This window comes from Bos indicus, chromosome 8, assembly GCF_029378745.1.
Source record: "Bos indicus isolate NIAB-ARS_2022 breed Sahiwal x Tharparkar chromosome 8, NIAB-ARS_B.indTharparkar_mat_pri_1.0, whole genome shotgun sequence".
NCBI classification, from domain to species: Eukaryota; Metazoa; Chordata; class Mammalia; order Artiodactyla; family Bovidae; genus Bos; species Bos indicus.
Window position 1 is genome coordinate 46,741,625 of NC_091767.1, and position 17,560 is coordinate 46,759,184.

General features: G+C 39.9%; 1 protein-coding gene across 7 annotated transcripts in view; it reads right to left on the minus strand.

The window, feature by feature from the left end:
• Positions 1 to 17,560, minus strand: part of TRPM3 (transient receptor potential cation channel subfamily M member 3) — a 612,207-nt gene that overhangs the window by 92,162 nt on the left and 502,485 nt on the right. For 5 of the 7 annotated variants that reach the window (XM_070794649.1, XM_070794646.1, XM_070794648.1 and 2 more), the window contains 4 exons: positions 16,309 to 16,409; positions 14,737 to 14,871; positions 7,353 to 7,403; positions 78 to 113 (listed from right to left, as the gene is read on the minus strand). In XM_070794649.1, the coding sequence (XP_070650750.1) occupies positions 78 to 113; positions 7,353 to 7,403; positions 14,737 to 14,871; positions 16,309 to 16,409 (323 nt within the window). The remainder of the gene's footprint in view (positions 1 to 77; positions 114 to 7,352; positions 7,404 to 14,736; positions 14,872 to 16,308; positions 16,410 to 17,560) is intronic. The other 2 variants (XM_070794647.1, XM_070794650.1) reach the window with 1 other exon arrangement.

A 17,560-nucleotide genomic window follows, 5' to 3' on the forward strand; every position in this document is an offset into this window, starting at 1 on the left:
ACTATTTTAGACTAAAATAATAATAATAATTAAAAAGAAACATATTAATGTATTATTATGCTGGTTAATCAATTCACCTTAAAATAGATCCAACCGAAACCTGGATATTCTCGCTTGGAAAGAAGACATAAGTTAAATAAGAAGATGCAGTAATCGTCGGCAATAACAGAAAATCAAAATATTTATTCAAGTCTTCAGCTGGGGAGAAAAAAACACCAGTGTAGCAGAAAGAAACACAAATGGCAAATTCTACCACTCCCAGCCACTAAGGAACTAGGTTCCCAGATGCTCCCCCAGACCCCTTCACTGCTCTGCCTCGGACCCGGGCCTGTTACTGGCCTCTTGCTGATCATTTATTTCTTCATGCTCACTAAGTGAAGACTCCTTCCAGAAAGTAGTTGTTATTACCAGGGACTGCATCAGGTGAAATATGCTGAGAGCTTGAATATCCTTTATACAAAACTTCTATTAACAATTTTTAAAAAATTGGCACCTTTTTAATAAAAGGAGAGCATGATGGATGTTATGACAAAGACTTTTATGAACATCACTTCTGTTTAAAGAAGAAAGAAGGGTGAAATAAGAGAAGTTTTATCAATAGAATATTTTATTTCTCCAAAATTAAAGAGGTTTTTCATATTTTCTTTCAGAGAATAGTGCTTCTTAAAGATCTAGAGCGACAGAGTAAGTTTAATGTTATACATATAGGTGCAAAAACAGAAGAGTTATTATTATTATCTTCTCATTATTGGTTTCTACTTCAAAAGGGACCTCTGTGTAGCCTGAGGAAAACCTTTGCTTTGTTAGGTGATGGAAGAATTAGCTGTTTGTGGGAAATTCTGAGCTCACAGTGAGTTCCAAAGGGTACAGCTGATCAAATCTCACTATCTGAAAGGTTTAGTTCCCTGGTGCTCTGTACCATGAATGGAAGAGGTGCCACATGTGCAGGAAGCCTGGCACACTGTATTCTTAGATTTATTTTGGAGGGGCCGGAGGACTGCATCCACTTTGGGATTTGTCTTTAATGGAGGATGCATTCAGGATGCTATGTGAAATTCCTGCTACTTCATGGAAATGGCTCATAACAGTCGTGGTAGTTTTCTAGCCTTGTGGCATCTGAACCACCGGGGAAATGTGGTGACTCTGCAAAGGTCTGGACCCTGTCTCGCTTCAAGTATGAGAGGCTATGCACTTTATGAGCTGTCCAGGTGATTCTGAGTCTACTACATAAAGTTCAGATGGGGTTACATAGCAGCATTGGGAAATTCAAAGTGTACGAAGATAATCATTGTCACTAGGGAATTAGCTTATGAAGGTGGGTCTCAATTATCCTTACTGAGCTTTCCTATGGGCAAGAACAATCATCTGAAAGGGAATTAGAATCAGAGGTGGCCAACTATATCTTACCATCAAACTTGTAACTTCCTACTTTTAATTGTCTTATTTATCTTCACATTCTCAATGCCTGGTGTATGGTAGGCATTCAAGATATTTTTGGGGAGGAGGGGTAAAAACGTGAATAAGTAAAACATTGAAATTAATCAATGTATTTGGGATCAAGTCTCAATTTGGGGTTCTTCAGTATTATATTCTCAGTAACATTCCCACCCAGTCATTCCTGGGTGGGAAAGCTCTAGCTATCCTCAGGCTATCAAGAAAGACCAAATCATCCGGTTCCTTTAAAACAGAACTTAGGGAAAGACTTAAGATAGTAACTTTTCATGTATTGTCCTTTCTATAAGTGCTAAACTGAATTTAAGAATGTTACCTGTGCAACCCTTTTTATCCATTATTTTGGGCAGGTTAACAAGATTGCAGTTTCCATATTGTCTGGCTCTTACTGGACAGTCATGCGAGGCTATTATTAGAGTGCCCCAGAGCTGCTTTGGGCATGTGTGGGTCAGCCTCATCTCCTGTGCATTTGGCTGCTACAAGGGTGACTTGCAGAGGAGGCTCACCCCATCTGTGCTATTTTTCTTGGCACTGTGAGGCTGGCAGGGGAAAGAGCACTGGCTGCGTGTCAACTGCTCTGAATTCTGTCCATCCTTCACAAATCATCCACTTTCCCTCAAGGCCTCAGTTTTCTTCCCAGTAAAAGGGGCTGAACTCCATGTCCTTTATGGTCTGTAATGCCCAAGTGCCAGGTTTCAGGACCTCCCGCCACCCCCGCCCCACCACAACAAAGGTTTACTGTAATGCGACTGAACAACAATCATAGTGAGTCTATGAATTTGTGCCTATTTTTAAACCTTGTAACAATTTTCTAAATTTAAAATGTGGGTAATAGTGAGCCTAATACCTATATATTTTCTTTTGAGAAACCATGTGTGAACATCAGTTTGAATTCTAAGAACAAGAATCAATATTGCCTGAAGACCAATATTGAATGATGATATTTACGCTTTTGAGATGTAAGAATGGGTTGTCAGGAAAGAGATAATAGTAAAATTCAAAATAAATAAAAAATTTTAAGGGGCAACATTGCAAATATTCTATAAACGTTGGTGATGTTTTGCAGAATTTTATGCAAATTCATAAAGGGCTGATAGGTTTACTTACTACCAAAATAGGTGATGGAATATACTTTTCCTAAAGACTTCTTATATAAAGCTTGATTATTTCAGAGTGATTTTTGTATAGTCTGGTCTGAAGCAGGAGAAAAGATTCTGTGACTATTCTGGTTTACTGAGCTTTGAGCGATGGCCTGAAAGGAACTAGCCTGAATTCTGTTTGACCGCAAGAAGGCGATGGTCACCTAACCCAAGGCAATGAGGGGTCTCTCTGTACTTGGTTCAGTTTGTGCTCTGAAAACAGGCAATGTGGACACAGTTCCTTCAAGGTTCTATTTCTAAAGGTTCAGTTGTTTGATCACTACCTGGCAGGCTGCTCTTATATCTCTGCTGCCAGGTCACTGGGCAAAGACCTGTCCAGAGCTTGCAGAGTTGAGGCAGTTTCCAATAATCCCTGGAATTTGGTTAGTAGAGATAGAGGCTTAGAGAAAAGGGAGGGTAAATGGTTACGTAGGGATACAGTTGTACTCATAACATCCACTTCCTTTTTGAAAAAAAGAAAAAATGCCACCTCGTATTCCACAGGTAATGTCCAAAAACCTCTGGAGGAGTCTTCCTTTGCTCGGTTCCTTTTCAAACAGGAAGTCAATATCCTGGAGTAATATTCATTCTACCTGCTGTTTCTGTTATTCCCTGCTCCCCCTTTATGGTAATTACTTGGTAACTGGTAAAACCTGAACACTTATTTCCCATTTCATTGCTATGTGCCTTAACAACACATAGCAAGCCACAGGATTCAAATAATTCGATCCAGAGAGTAAAATAGAGAGGTTTTGATCCATGGATAGGTAAATTTGACAACTTGAAAATGTCTTTTTTCATGCCATGAGCCACGACTCTGAAGCTAAATTTTAATCCGTGCCATGCCTAAGGATGTCTTTTAATTAAAATAATAATTTGAATTCATTTATTAGATATGCTTTTATAAATGCACTCTGCTTTTCAGATGTCAATTCATGATATCACTATCAGATTTCAGCTGTTTAGGAAAATTTTTTCTTTGAAACTCATAACAAGCCTTCAAAGAAGACTGTTTCCTTCTGATATATGCAAGGTATAAAATGATAGCTGCTTGTCAGCTTTACTAAGGGAGAATGGGGAAAAGACCATCCTGGTGAAAATTCATGGGAAAAGAGGACACTCCCTCAACGTGTGGCACGGCAGTAGACTGGGCAACCGTTCTTTTAAAAATTAAGAATGCTTTGGTAAATTTGCATAAATTTAGCAGATGGAGTTATGAAAACGTCCTTTCTTTACCACAGTGTGTCTGAAATGCTTTTGCTTTAAAATCCTGCAAAGCGCTGGGTCTTGATTCCCATATAGATGAATTTTATTATCACAATTTCACCTCTCTTCCTATATAATGTTCAAATATCACCCTTCTTTATGGGGAGGGATAATTCAGGTAATCTGAAGTATTAGTACATTTAATTTAAGAAAGAAAAACTACCTTTAAAACATACAGAGGCACAAATTGAGCAGACAGCTACTAAAATGCAAGTTAGATTTCATGGAAAAGCAGACAGACTCAGGCCACTCTGGTTTAATATGAAAGCATTGATACATCCAATGGATTATGCACGAAAATGGCTCAGGGAACTGGGTTGGCTGGTATCATTTTAAATTTCTGGTTGATGTGGAATACTAACTCTATTTCACTACTCTTAGATTGCTTTCTTGAGAGAAGTAATTAGAGATTTTGAAACTAGCTTCAAATCCGCCACGTTCAATTCTGTTGATTTCAAAGGATACTTGGACTTGGAGATATCCTGGTTAACTTAGTGATGGTATGATAATTCCTAAATGTATTCTCTGGGTTCATAAGTGTTATTTACATTTAATAGACAGATTACCAAACATTATGTGTAAGATCTGAGCTGTGTTTCTAACTTTTGAACAGCATTCACTTTGTACTTATCACTGATCAATTTTTTGTCATAATAGATTAAATCAACTAATATGTACATAAAGTCCTATAATTGTAAAGCACACACATATGCTAATTATTATGTTCCTTAATTTTGAAAATTGTTTGAACTGATCAAGATTTTCTTAGCATTTTAAACCTCGTCTTTGTAGATTTTGCATATCTTATTGGCATAAATTTCTGGAAGTCATCTGAAACCTTCTGAAGAAGATGTGCACCAATATTAATTTCTTTCTCATTCACTTCTTAAAAAAAACACAAACAGAAAAACCTCATTTTTAGCTCCTTTGACCCATAGAATGTAGACACTGCCAGCTCCTTTGACTACCATTGTGATTCTTGCTCTCCAGTAGTCAGACACTCACCTTTATCATAGAAATAAATGGAGTCTGCATTTCCTGTCCCTATTTCTTCCCAAGAGAAGAAACTAGACAAAGGCTTTCATTTCTCCCAGCCACACTGGCAGTCTCTTTTTCTCAAGAAAAATTGTTCCTAAGTAAGTTCAGTACTATCCTGAGTGATCTGTTATCATTTTTTCCCCATTACTAAATTAGTAAATAAACGAATCCTTATATAACAATATTCTTGCTCTGGTATTGGGATCACATTTGAAAAAGAAATAAAACTGCTCTTAACTGATAGTCCTTCCTTCCAAATTCTTACCATCCTGTCCTTTCTAGTGAGTTTATATTATTTTTGAGGTACACCTTTAGCTAAGAAGTTAAATAAAACCATACTTTAAAAACACTCTACATGTCTTCTACTAAATGTAAGCAAATATAAGAGGCAGTTAATAGGGTTTCAGAAAAAAGAAAGAGGAAGAGAACCTATTAGGACAGGCTTTGATCATTTAGATTCAGTAGAACCTAACTGTAAAAATCTCTGAAAATCAAGCAAGACACTGAGAAACTGGGTGATGGAGGCACATGAGCAACTCTGAAGGCCTGGACTGGCCAGTGACTGGGACAGAAGGACAAATGCACAGCTGTCTCTTCAGAGAGCCTCATAATTCCTTCAGGGACACAGACTAGATTAAGATAAGGGGGATATTTTACTTTTTATAATTTGAGAAAAACTAAAACATTTTATTGAACATGAACAACAAGTGCCTTGACAAAGAATATATGCTGGGTGTATACACCTTATCTTCTGAGATACTTCCCTCTATTTAGTTTCCAGGCAATTTTAAGCCAAGATAAATTAAACTAAATAGGAAGACTTGAGGAAAAGAGAAATGGGTTTGTTGAGGGCAGGTACGCTTATGGCTTGAAATGGGGGCAAGCCATGGAAAGGTGTGATGTTGGTAAAATGTACAGATGGCACAGCCTCTATTTCCCTTGCTTTGAAGGAACTACAGGCTTCACTCACTCGCACAGATGAGAAATTTTTCAGTAGGATTGTGTGGAGGTGAGAGGAAAGTTTCTAAGGGCCATCAGAAGAAGGCTTTTTGTAGCCTTTACTCATTACCAGCAAAGTCCAACTGGTTAGTAGTATATTATAAGTAGCCCCAGGGCCTTTGCTTGGCCTTTCAAAGGAAAAATTAGTAAGTGACTACAGGACACCTAAAGGGTAGTTCTAGTTTATGACTTCCTATGAGATGAAGGAGTGGTACTCTTATTTTTTAACCTCACTTCATAGATTTTTCTGAGTATGTCCTATGGACTTGGCAAAGAATTGTGACCAACTGGTAGGTGGGTATACGTGTGTGTGTGCGTCTGTGCATGTATATGGGGTAGGGGAAGTCCCACCGCCTATTTTTAACTTTTGGAATGAAAACGTCATTTTCTGGGAACCCGGCCAAGGGTTCAGAATTGAAGCTACCTTGGAAAGAGTTTGTACAGGGCAAAAGAACCACCACCTGGTTAGGATTAAATGTAACCTCCCTATGCCTCATTTTTTCATCTATAAATGGGGATAACACTATATAATAAAAATAATAATAGTAAAATAATTACTTTCATATAATTTTTGTGAAGATGAAATAAGATAAGACACATAGAAAGCTCAGATTAATGTCACACACTTAGTCATCACTAAACCTTAGGTACCATTTTACTTCGCCCAACTCTTTGCGACACCGTGGACTGTAGCCTATCAGGCTTCTCCATCCATGGGATTTTCCAGGCAAGAGTACTGGAGTGGGTTGCCATTTCCTTCTCCAATTAATAATAATAATAATGATTATTAAAGGATCTGAGTTCTAATTCTAGCTCCTTACTAACCACTCAAAATAGTTCTCACCTCCTTGTGTTTCAACCTCATTTCTAAATTGGGAATAAACCTACTAGACCCAAACCAATTGACTTTCCCCCACCCCCATCAAACTGGATGATGAATGTGAAAAAATATATTAGAGAAAATAAAGTGTTAACAGAATGGAATGTATATTTGTGTTGTAGTCTCTGTTTTTCTGAGACTTTTTGAGCTATGCTTATACTCTGTGTCATGCTAAGAAGTGGCAGTGATACACTGTATCAGGAGCTAGTAAATAAATACGCCTTTCATGGTCGGTTGGATGGCATGGAAATGAGCTCCGCAAACGTGAGGAGCAGATGGGAAAATACAGGTAATGGCATAAATCCACACAGCATGGGGGGAAAGCCTAGAGTTCTACTATCCCAAAGCATTATGTCCAGTGAAAGCATCTAAAATCACAGAGACTGGCAATAAAACTGCAGCTGCATCAGAAGCAGAGATGTCTCAGAGTTAAAAGACAAACGCGCACACCGTGTCCAGAAATGAGGGGGTTCTGAGAGGGACAGGAATACTCCGGCAGCTCATGCAAAACAGGCACTTTCTAATCACAGGAAGCAGTCAAGACAGAGCCTCCGACCTGCAGTCCAGAGGGTTCTTACCTTTTTGACATCCCTGACCAAGTGGTACAATGTGTTTGAGGGCCCATGTCTCTGAAAACAATAAAGAAGAATCAAATGGTTTTGCTAGGCAGGGGCTCTCATTGGCAAGGAAAGAAGGATCTGGAGGGAGGGTTTCTGGTGGAGGGGCAGTTCATCAGATGAACCTTGTTCTAGTTGCTCAGTTGTACCTGTCTTTTCTAAACCAACACTGGGGCAGGTTTTTGGATTGTGGCTCCTCAAGAAAAAGCATTTGAGGTTCTAGGTTCAAACTTTGCAAAACAGGCCATCAACTCTGATGACAGCTGGGTCAAACATTATTCAAGAGGTTAGTTGTGGAGCAGGGGGAGACACAAGGGCCAATTTAGTGCTTTAGAATTATACTTTGGCACACTGCCAATTGCAACTTGTTTATTACACATAATGAATGAGAAACTGGCTAAGGCAGGGCTTGGCAGACTTTTTCTGTAAACAGCCAGATGGTTAATATCTTAGACTTTGTGGGCCATACAGTCTTCATCCCAACATTCAACTCTGCCCTTGTGCGAAAAAAAAATGTTTGTTTGCTTAAGGTAAGAGTGAAGTAAGTGGTTTGCTATCCTCTTGTCTTTCAGGATAGGAATTCCAGATGAAATAGAGGATGCCCAGTTAAATCTGAATTCCAGATAGACAATGAATAATTTCTTTTTATTTGTTTTAACTTTCATTCATTTTATTAATTCTTAATGTTGAACTGTTTTTTTCTTTGTCATACTGATGGTCTATTTGGTAGTTCTCTTTTGTATTCATGTATTTTTTATGTATCAAATTAAAAGTTTTAAATGTAACTACATCTCTTAATCTTTTGATTTACAACTTTTGTTTTTATGTTTTCTCATCTTTTCCTTTTTAAATAGAGGTATAACTGACATATAACATATTAGTTTCAGGCATACAATGTAAATGATTTGTTATTTGCATATGTGGCAAAATGATCATTACAGTGTTTCTTTAGTATCTGTCACCATACATAATTCCCAATTTTTTTCTTGTACTAAGGACCATAAAGATCTACTCCCTTAGCAACTTTCAAATATGCAATATAATATTACTAACTATAGTCACTGTGTTGTACATTACATTATCATGACTTACTTTATAAATAAATTTGGAAATTTGTACATTTTGACCAATAACAACAAATAATTTTGAGTATGTCTCATGCAATAATTGAGACATACTAAAAATTATTTGTTGTTTTTCTTAAATTCACATCTAACTGGGAATTCTATATTTTTATTTGCTAAATCTGGTGACTGTGTTGGAAGATCTTGAACAGTGATGGTAAATCCTTAAGCACTGTTGGAACACATTCAAGTATTCAAGACAATCCCTGTGTACTGCCTCGACTACTAGCCCCTTCAGGCAGACATGCTCATCAGAACTCTTTTTCCACTGAGGAATGCAGTATTCTGTAGAGATTAAACCTTCAAACTTTGGAGTCAGAATGCTTGTCTCCAAATCTGGCCCTGCCACTTACCGGCTGTGACCATGGACAAACTGCTTAACTGTGTCTCAGTCTTATTATCTCTAAAGTGAGTATAATAATACCACTTATCTGGTAGGGTTTTTGTTAGGACTAAATGATGAAGTGTTTATAAGTGTTTCTATAACTATAGCACTCAATAAATGTTAGCTATTCTTTCCCTGAGGCTATCCATTGTCCCATAATCCTTTTCTTTTCTTTTTTTTTTTTTTACTTTGAAATTCTATTTATTTCTGTTTTGGGCTGTACAGCTATATATATATATATATATTTTTTTTTTAATTTTACATAATTGTATTAGTTTTGCCAAATAACAGAGTACTCTAGGGATAGTTGATTATCATTGACTGGAGTGATGAAATCTCTTGGCCTTTCTTGATCTATAACTTTCCTACTTACTTCTTTCCGGTAGTTGAAATAAATCACCCTACTCCCTTGATTCTCTGTTCATATGAGGGCCATTCAATTCTGTATTTTATTTTATTGAAAACCCCATTATTCTTTCCTCCACAATTTTCCTGACATGTAACATTGTGTAGCAGAGACATTACTTTGCCAACAAAGGTCCGTCTAGTCAAGGCTATGGTTTTTCCAGTGGTCATGTATGGATGTGAGAGTTGGACTGTGAAGAAAGCTGAGTGCCGAAGAATTGATGCTTTTGAACTGTGGTGCTGGAGAAGACTCTTGAGAGTCCCTTGGACTGCAAGGAGATCCACCAGTCTATTCTAAAGGAGATCAGTCCTGGGTGTTCTTTGGAAGGAATAATGCTAAAGCTGAAACTCCAGTACTTTGGCCACCTCATGCGAAGAGTTGACTCATTGGAAAAGACCCTGATGCTGGGAGGGATTGGGGGCAAGAGGATGAGATGGCTGGAAGGCATCACTGACTCAAAGGACGTGAGTTTGAGTGAACTCCAGGAGTTGGTGATGGACAGGGAGGCCTGGCGTGCTACAATTCATGGGGTCGCAAAGAGTCGGACACGACTGAATGACTGAACTGAACTGAACTGAATATTGTGTAAATTTAAGGTGTACAATGTGATAATTTGATGCTTGGATATATTGTGAAATGTCTATGGCAATAAGGTTAGTTAACATATTCAACTCAGTAATCATTTTGTTGTTGTTATGGTGAGAACATTAAAGACCTGAATCTCATAGTAAGTTTCAAATATAAAACACTGTACTGTGAAGTGCAGTCACCATGCTATACATCAGATCCCTGAAATGCATTCATCTTGTAACTGAACATTTGTGCCCTTTGGCCGTATTTCCTCATTTCCCCCATGCCTCAGCTCCAGTTTTTTGAGGAACCTCCATATTGTTTTCTACATTTGGTTCCCTTGTCTAATATTAGTTAACTGTATATGCGTGGGATTATTGCTGGGCTCTTGTTTGTGTTTCATTGGTCTATATGTCTGTTTTTATACCAATATTACTGTTCTGATTACTGTATGTTTGTGATATAGTTTGAAATCAAGAAATGTGATGTCTCCACCTTTGTTCTTCTTTCTCATGACTGCTTTGGCTGTTCAGGGTCTTTTGTGGTTCCATGCAAATTTTAGGATTTTTTTTTTCTTTCTATGAAAAATGCCATCACAATTACATTGAATCTATAGATGGTTTTTAGTAGTATGAACATTTTAGCAATATTAAGACTTCCAATTCATGAACATGAAATAGCTTTCCACTTATTTGTGCCTTCTTCACTTTCTTTTATCAGTGTCTTACAGTTTTTGATGTATAGATCTTTCACTTCTTTAAATTTATTCCTAAGTATTTTATTGTTTTTGATGCTAAACAGAATTATTTTTTCTTTTTCAGATAGTTCACTGTTAGTGTATGTAAGTACAATTGATTTTTGTATGTGGATTTGGTACACTGAACTTTACTGAATTTATTAGTTCTAACATTTTTTTTTTTGTGTGGAGTCTTTAGGATTTTCTGTATACAAGATGCTGTCATCAGCAGAGAAATTTTACTTCTTTTCAATTTATATGAAAATTTTTATTTCTTTTTATTTTCTTGGCCTAATTTCTCTGGTCAGGGCTTCCAGTACCAAGTTGAATAGCAGTGGTAAGAGTGGGCACCATTGTCTTGTTCCTCATCTTAGAGGGAAAACATTTGGTCTTTCACTAATGAGTATGAGTTCAGCTCAGTTCTGTCGCTCAGTCATGTCTGACTCTTTGAAACCCCATGGACTGTAGCATGCCAGACTTCCCTATCCATCAACTCCTGGTGCTTGCTCAAACTCATGTCCACTGAGTTGGTGATGCCATCCAACCACCTTATCCTCTGTTGTCCCCTTCTCCTCCTGCCTTCAATCTTTCCCAGAATCAGGATCTTTTCTAGTGAGTCAGTTCTTTGCATCAGGTGGCCAAAGTATCGGAGTTTCAGCTTCAGCATCAGTCCTTCCAGTCAGGACTGATTGGACGTCCAACCAGTCCAAATCAGGAGTGATTTCCTTTACAATTGACTGGTTTGATCTGCCTGTAGTCCAAGGGACTCTCAATGGTCTTCCTCAGCACCACAGATCAAAAGCCTCAATTTCAAAGGCATATATGGGTTTGTCGTATATGGCCTTTAAAATGTTGAGGTGTATTACTTTCATACTCAATTTGTTAAGAGTTTTTACCATGAAAAGGTGTTGAATTCTGTCGAATATATTTTCTGTATCTATGGAGATGATCATATGGTTTTTATATTTCTTTCTGTTAATGTAATGTATCACGTTTATTAATCTGTATTTGTTGAACCATCCTTGCACCTAGGGACGAATCCCACTTGTTCATGGTAGATGATCTTTTTAATGTGCTTCAATCTGGTTTGCTAGTATTTTGTTGAGAAGTTTTGCATCTATATTCATCAGAGATATTGACCTGTAGTTTTCTTTTCTTGCAGTGTCCTTATCTGGCTTTGCCATTATGGTAATGCTGGCCACATAAACTAAGTTTGGGAGCATTCCCTCCTCTTCATTTTTTGAAGAATTGGAAAATAATTGGAGTTAATTCTTTAAATGTTTGGTAGAAGTCACCTGTGAAGCCATCTGGTCCTCTGCTTTTTTTGTTGGGAGGGTTTTGATTCCTGATTCAATCTCGTTATTTATTACTGATCTGTTCAAGTTTTCCGTTTTTTTGGTGACTTGGACTTAGTAGGTTGTATGTTTCTAGGAATTTATCCCTTTCTTCTACGTTGTCCTATTTGTTGGCCTATAATTGTCCATAGTAGTCTCTTGTGATCCTTTGTGTCTGTGTGGTATCAATTGTAATGTGTTCTCTTTCATTTATAATTTTATTTGAGTCTTCTTTTTTTCTTGGTAATTCTAGCGAAAGTATTATCAATTTTGCTTATCTTTTCAAAGTATAAACTCTTTGTTTCATTGATCTCTTAAATTGCTTTTCTAGTCTCTTTCATTTATTTCTGCCCTGTGTTATCTCCTCCCTTTTCCTAACTTCAGACTGTTTATTCTTGTGTTTCTGCAAGGCTGCAAGGGCTGCTGGGCTTTTCAACAGGTCTAGTAGCTAGGGGCCAAAACAGGCAGCAGTGGAGGCTGGAGTCAGTGGTATGTGTGCACATTTGGCTGCAGGGACCAGCTGCAGGTGCCTGTATAATGGTGGGAGCCAGTTGCAAACATACATGCAGTGTCAGAAGCCTGGGCTAACAGCAAGGGCTGGGGCCAACTGCAGGTGTGTTGGCAGATGCAGGGCCCTGGCTGTCAGCATGCATTACTGTGGCTGCAGGGTGTAACTGTGAGTGCATGTAGACCAGTGTAGGCCAGGGACAGAAGTCTGGCCAGTGGGATACAGGGGCACAGCTAAGAAGCTCTTTGAAAGCAATACTAGTATGCAGGCCAGTAACAGAAGATAGGGAGGGAGCTGGGCCCACAAGCAGCCTTAGAGGCTCTGACTGTTGGCATGCACCCCTGGAGCTGCAGGGTCTCCCCATGGCTGTGTGCGTGGGAGTAGAGGCCAGTGAAGGGGGCAGGGTTGGGACGTGCAGGTGCGCAGCTGGAGGGGCCAGCTGCAGATGAGCCTAGTGATGCAGGTGAGTGTCAGGAGATAGGTCTGAATCCGGGCCCACATGCAGCCTTGGCTGCTGGCGTGCACTTGTGTGGCTGCAGGGTCTTATAGTTTTAGGGTCTTGTACTTCCATGGCCCTGGTGCTGGCTGTCAGCCCAGCCATGTGTGGGTACCTGGCTGGAGGTGCTAGCTTTCACAGTGTGCACAGTAGTGGGGGACAGTTGTGGGGGTCTAGGCTGGGTTCTTAAAATTATGTAGCCACAGAGGCCTGGGCTGGCCACTGGGGTGGACCCCAGGATCCAACAGGGTTGAGAGGGGAGGGTGTGGTGAGGGGCTCAGGTGACTGGTGTCTATGAATGCAAATATTTGTAGAGCAAAAACCAGTGAAATCTGCAGGGTTCTCTGGAGGCTTTGCTGGCCATTGGTTTCTTTAGTAGTGAAAGCTGCCAGGGTCCTCTACAGAGTAGGTCACTGGTCACTCAGCTGTCAGCCTGGCTGACACTGTGTTCCCGGCCATCACAGAATGTCTCAGATTTGCAGGTCTCTGGGTAGGGTGAATCCTTTGTGCAGTGCTCTGAAAGGCTCACCAGTCTCTTTTCCAGACGGGGGACTCCTTCTAGCTGAGGAGCTTCCTCTTGGCACCAAGCAGCGCCAGCCTCAGGGGACAGGGTGATACAGGCACAAAGAAGCTGTTCTTCTCTTTTTTGTGTGGTTATTTTCAGATTTTTTTTTTTTTTGGTTCCACTGTTTTGCTGAAGTTTTCTTAATTGGACTCCTGAGCTCTCCTAGAGCTGTCTTTGTTGTGAATAGCTGTCTAATTGCTGATCTTTGTGGAGGAACAAAGGCTAGGTCTTCCACTCTGCCATTTTGGCCCATTATTACTGAAAGCCTTAGTGTGCTGAACTGAAAAAATACTGTAGAGAAAACAGAAGTGTGGGGCCACTCTGCTAAGTTGTTTTCTGCTTCCCGCAGTGGGAATCTTATAGAGCCAGGCTGGCAGCTGCTAATCCCTGCTTCCGGCTGGGGAGAGGTCAATAAGCTCCATCTCATTAGTGCTGAGGGTGGTGGGACAAAGGAACACTGTGACAAATGAGGGTCTCTGAGAAAGACGTTTTGGTTCAATACTGGCTCCTTTGTTTACTTAGAAACTTTGAATCTTGAATAAGCCAATTCTCTTCTTGGCCTCAGTTTCTTCATCTATAAAATGGAGAGAAACAATATTCTTTAAACTTCATTGGATTTTTCTGAGCATCAGCTCAGAGCTGATGTACTTAACTCACTGAATACTCTCAAAAACTTCATAAATAGCAGTTTTTCTTTTGATTACTTCTTGATATCCACAGTGAATGAATTAACAAATTGTTATAAAAACAAAGCAAAAAAATCTTCCTGGGTAACTCCAAACAAGAAGTTTTTACATTTTATCCTGTTATACTGCAGTGAATGAACTTCATAGTGCTGAGGATAACAAGATGGTGCAGGATAGTTAACTGGCCTCTTTTGATGGTTGGAGTTAAATCAGTCCTGCTCTGCTCATTGTCTCACACACTGTGGGTTTACAGAACAAAGTATGTTCTAATTTCCAGAGCCTTGTAGTTTTGCATAAGGACCTGAGAACATTACCTTTTGGTGATCATGTAACTTTCTGCCTCTTAGATCCTGACAACTGAGCAGTTAAAACAAGTGCATTTCTGGTGACTTGGTGTTTGCTGTCTAAGGGAGCATTTGTGAAAAATGATCCATGCATTTGGAGGGGAAGGCAGGGACTCACATTCATGTTGGGGGCAGGAGAAGGTAAAACAAAAAAATTAGAGAAAATAAAAAGTGCCTTAGCTTGGTCCTACCGTATTGTACAATTCCTCTAGTCTGGAGATGGTGAGAAAACGATGCATGCTTACTCCATTCTCTATAAGTAATTTCACAAAATCCACTCTGTCCAGAACTAAGGCATCCAACATGGCTTGCTCCAGAGACCCCACCTGCAAATCAAGTCACTGAGTTAGTCTGCCCTAAGGTCTAAAGATAAAATTTTCTGGCATTTTCCTGAAAACTTTAGAAATGGATGTCTTTGACATCTGGTAAACCTTTAGCACCTCCAAGGACATGCTAGCAAGAGTATCTCAATTTCACTTTTGGGACACCCACACTCTTCTGTATTTTGGGGCTTGTCTTTGCAAACAAAACACAGGGCTGTCTAGTTCTAAAAGCTATTTTCTCCCCTCTAAACCTCTTCTTTGTTCTAGATTCTGAGAAGGTTCAGGGTTTACAAGGCTTTTCCTCTTCCAACTCTCTAACCAAACTTCTACAAAAACACTAAAGTGCCAAAGTGAGTATTTTGCTATCTTCATTTTCATCTTCCTTAGGCTCTAAATTCCTTGGGTCACAAAGAGTTGGACATAACTGAGCGACTTCATGACTTAGGCTCTAAATTAGATTCCTGACTGACTTAAGAAGAGGGATCTAATAAACAGGCCAGAAAGTAGACTGCTTTTTCTCTTTTTCTTTTTTTAGTTGAGCATCATTACCTTGCCTCCATCTTGCCCATTTCTACAGGGAGACCCAGTAACTATTTAGGTCATTTGGTCTGTTTACTAGGGTTTTATTTAATTTCTTTCACAAAATTTCTCAGAGACTCTGTGACAAATCTTTCTACACTAGTAATCCACTGGCACTAAAAGAAGCCAGAGGGTTTCAATCCCAGGCAGAAGCTCTCTGGGACAGAGAGGGTTGAAAAAGACCTGTACATGGGGTGTTTTCCTTCAGTGATTCCAGGCACAGAAATCAAATTCCAGACTGCTGGCTGTCTCCTGGGGATATAGGCATACACCAGCCAATGGCCAATTTTCCAAGTTTTTATTTTTGGTAGACCCAATTGAGGGAAACAAACCAAGAACGGTTATATAAAGCTTTGGTTGCCTCTCTGTTGTTCTTGGGTACAGGGAGGACCTGTGCTCAGCCTCCAGGACCAGATGGCACCTGCACGTGGAAGCCTGCAAATTCTGCATCCTGTCGTGTGACCCGGTCCCACACCAGCCTGGAGTGCCATCACGCGGCAGCAGCAACCTCCAGGACAACCAGAAACAAACTGCTAATTCCACTCCTTTCTTAATTTTAATTAATACAATTTTGTTTCATGCATGTATTTTCAGGCATATAAAAGAAATAGCATTAGTTGCAGCTAAACATTGCTACCAAAGGCCTTGAGAGAGAGATGGAAATGTTTGGAACATGTGGTGTTGTACCACCAGGTGGCAGTGTTTTCCTAAATATGAGAAAGGGAGCCGAGGACCGCTACAAAGGAATATTTCTACCTTAAAGAGAAAGCAGTGGTTTCTGGAGTCGCTCTCAGAGATACCTTAAACAAATACCCTTGCCCAAGCAAGCGTGCTTTTCAGGGGTGATGACATATACTCTACCGGCCACTGTTGCCCATAAATAAAGATCTGGCTGCGGGCGATGTCGACTCTGTTCCAGGCTAAAGCTAGGCTCAGTTGGTCTGGGGCTGAGGCGTTGGCTCCTGCATACACAAAAGCAGAAGAGAGAGAGAACACAGTCAGTTGTTACACCAAGAAGACCTGCTCCAACACTCTCCAATCCACCTCCTCTTCCTGAAAAGTAGACCTGGCTGTATAGCGCGGGTTCTCAAACTTGGCAGTATTGCCAATTTGAGCAGGATAATTATACTGTCTTATGCGTTGTAGAATATTTAGTTCCATCTCTGGACTTAACCCAACAGATGCCAATATCACCTCTGCCACCAAGTCATGACAATCAAAAATGCCCCCAGGGGTAAGGAAGACACTATTAACCTGATCGCTGCTCTACAGTTTTTCTAGTCAAGGTGTGGCCCCTGGGGCAGCAGCAGCCGCATCACCTGGGCGCTTGTTAGAGATGCAGAACCTCAGGCCCCACCCAACCTACTAAATAAGAATCTGTACTCAACAAGATCGCAGGTGATTGCTGTGCATGTTGATGTTTGAGAAGCGTTGCTCTACAATATATGTTGTTTCTGCTGGCCAATCACTGGTTTCAAGGATTTGAATTGTATATTGCATCGTGATGGTGTCCTCACCAACTAGTGAGCCAGCTTTAACACTCTACTGAAAAAGATTTAAGATCTTTTAAGAGAAAGGCAAAAAAGTGGCTGAGGTTTACTTTGATTTGTGAGTATAAACCACTGAATAACTTCTCAGTTTCCCATTTTTCTCCATGCTCTGTCACTAGAGCTGCACTAAGTACAGGCAACTTTTTATTTTTAGATTTACTTATTTTTTTATAGAGCTTCCAGGTGGTGCTAAGAACCTGCCTGCCAGTGCAGGAGACATAAGAGACATGGATTTGATCCCTGGGTCAGGAAGATCCCCTGGAGAAGGAAATGGCAACCCACTCCAATTTTCTGGCCTGGAGAATCTTATGGACAGAGAAGCCTGGCAGGCTACAGTCCATGGGGTCACAAAGAGTCAGACACGACTGAAGTGACTTAGCGAGTTTATTTTATGTTTGGTTGTGTTAGATCTTTGTTGCAGTGCATGGGCTTCTCACTCTGGTGTTTCTTTTGTTGTGGGGCATGGGGCTCTCGGCACCCAGCCTCAGTAGTTGCGGCTCACAGGCTTAGGTGCACTTAGGCATAGGGATCTTCCCAGATCAGGGGTTGAACTAGTGTCCCTT